General features: G+C 51.1%; 1 protein-coding gene across 1 annotated transcript; it reads right to left on the reverse strand.

The window, feature by feature from the left end:
- Nucleotides 1–191: 191 nt before the first annotated feature.
- On the reverse strand, nt 192–362 carry Pmar_PMAR022555 (hypothetical protein; the record flags this gene model as incomplete). The annotated part of the gene is made up of 1 exon (XM_002778711.1): nt 192–362. A coding segment is annotated over one exon (171 nt), but the record flags the coding sequence as incomplete, so codon positions are not given.
- Nucleotides 363–1,065: the final 703 nt, after the last annotated feature.

Genomic DNA, 1,065 nt, shown 5'->3' on the forward strand with positions numbered 1-1,065 from the left:
TCCAGAGTAGGGATACCCAGCTCTATTCACTGGTCCGAGGATAGTAAGGCACTTTGAAGCGGCTAGGGGGCAAGGACTAGAGGGATTGCCGGCGTCCTGTAGAAGATATCCCCCATGCGACCATGAGTAGCTCCCTACCTCCTCTTCGTCTGGGTTCCTAGGCACGTCGACTACTTTGCATTCCCTTAGATCTACCGCTTGGTTTTGCTCGTCCCTGAATTAGTTAAACTGTCCACAACCGAAACCACAGCATCGTACACCGCCAGTGGTCCCCGCAGCCACTTCTTCCCCCAGTCGGGCGCTGTGAAGTTCTCTTCTATATAAACCGTCTCAAGTCGATACATAGCCCGCAGTAGCTGTGCCTAACGAATGCTCAACTACAACTACAACGACGACGACGACGACGACGACGAGGAGGACAGGCCTCCTCTGACCTACCGTTGTGGGTTTCACTTCCCTGCCGTTCATCACGACACTGGTCACACGTATTCCTCGCGACTTAGCGATTTCGACTATCTCCCCCATTTCCAATTTCGCCAGCATCATCTTACACGTACCACGCGCCCTACCATAACAACACCAGCTGAAGCCGCCTTCACGCCCACACTTCACTACCGTGCAATATCTTTCCCGCCGAGAAACCAACAACAAAAACTAAGTAGTGTGCATCCTGTTTCTGAGGATTTCCAGTTCCGTGGTACACGATTACGAAGGGGCAATGGTCTACCATAACAGGTGATGAAGAGGACAGGGATACCATAGCCTCACCCAGAAGGAGGTCCAGATGGTACTGGTGGTGACTGGGCTGGCCTTGCTACGGCAGATCCCCTCCCAGTGAGAAAGACCTAGGCTCCCGATAGAAAGGGAAATTCTAGTTCGACTGGTTATTACTTTGCGTGGAGGTGCACCGTAGAGCTGCTGCAGTTGAGGGTGGACAAGACCGAAGTGTGACCAAGCATACTACTACTACCACTACTACTACTACTACTACTACTACACACACTACTACTACTACTACTACACTACTACTACTACTACTACTACTACTACTACTACTACTACTAC

Source organism: Perkinsus marinus (genome assembly GCF_000006405.1).
Source record: "Perkinsus marinus ATCC 50983 genomic scaffold scf_1104296948422, whole genome shotgun sequence".
NCBI lineage: Eukaryota > Perkinsozoa > Perkinsida > Perkinsidae > Perkinsus > Perkinsus marinus.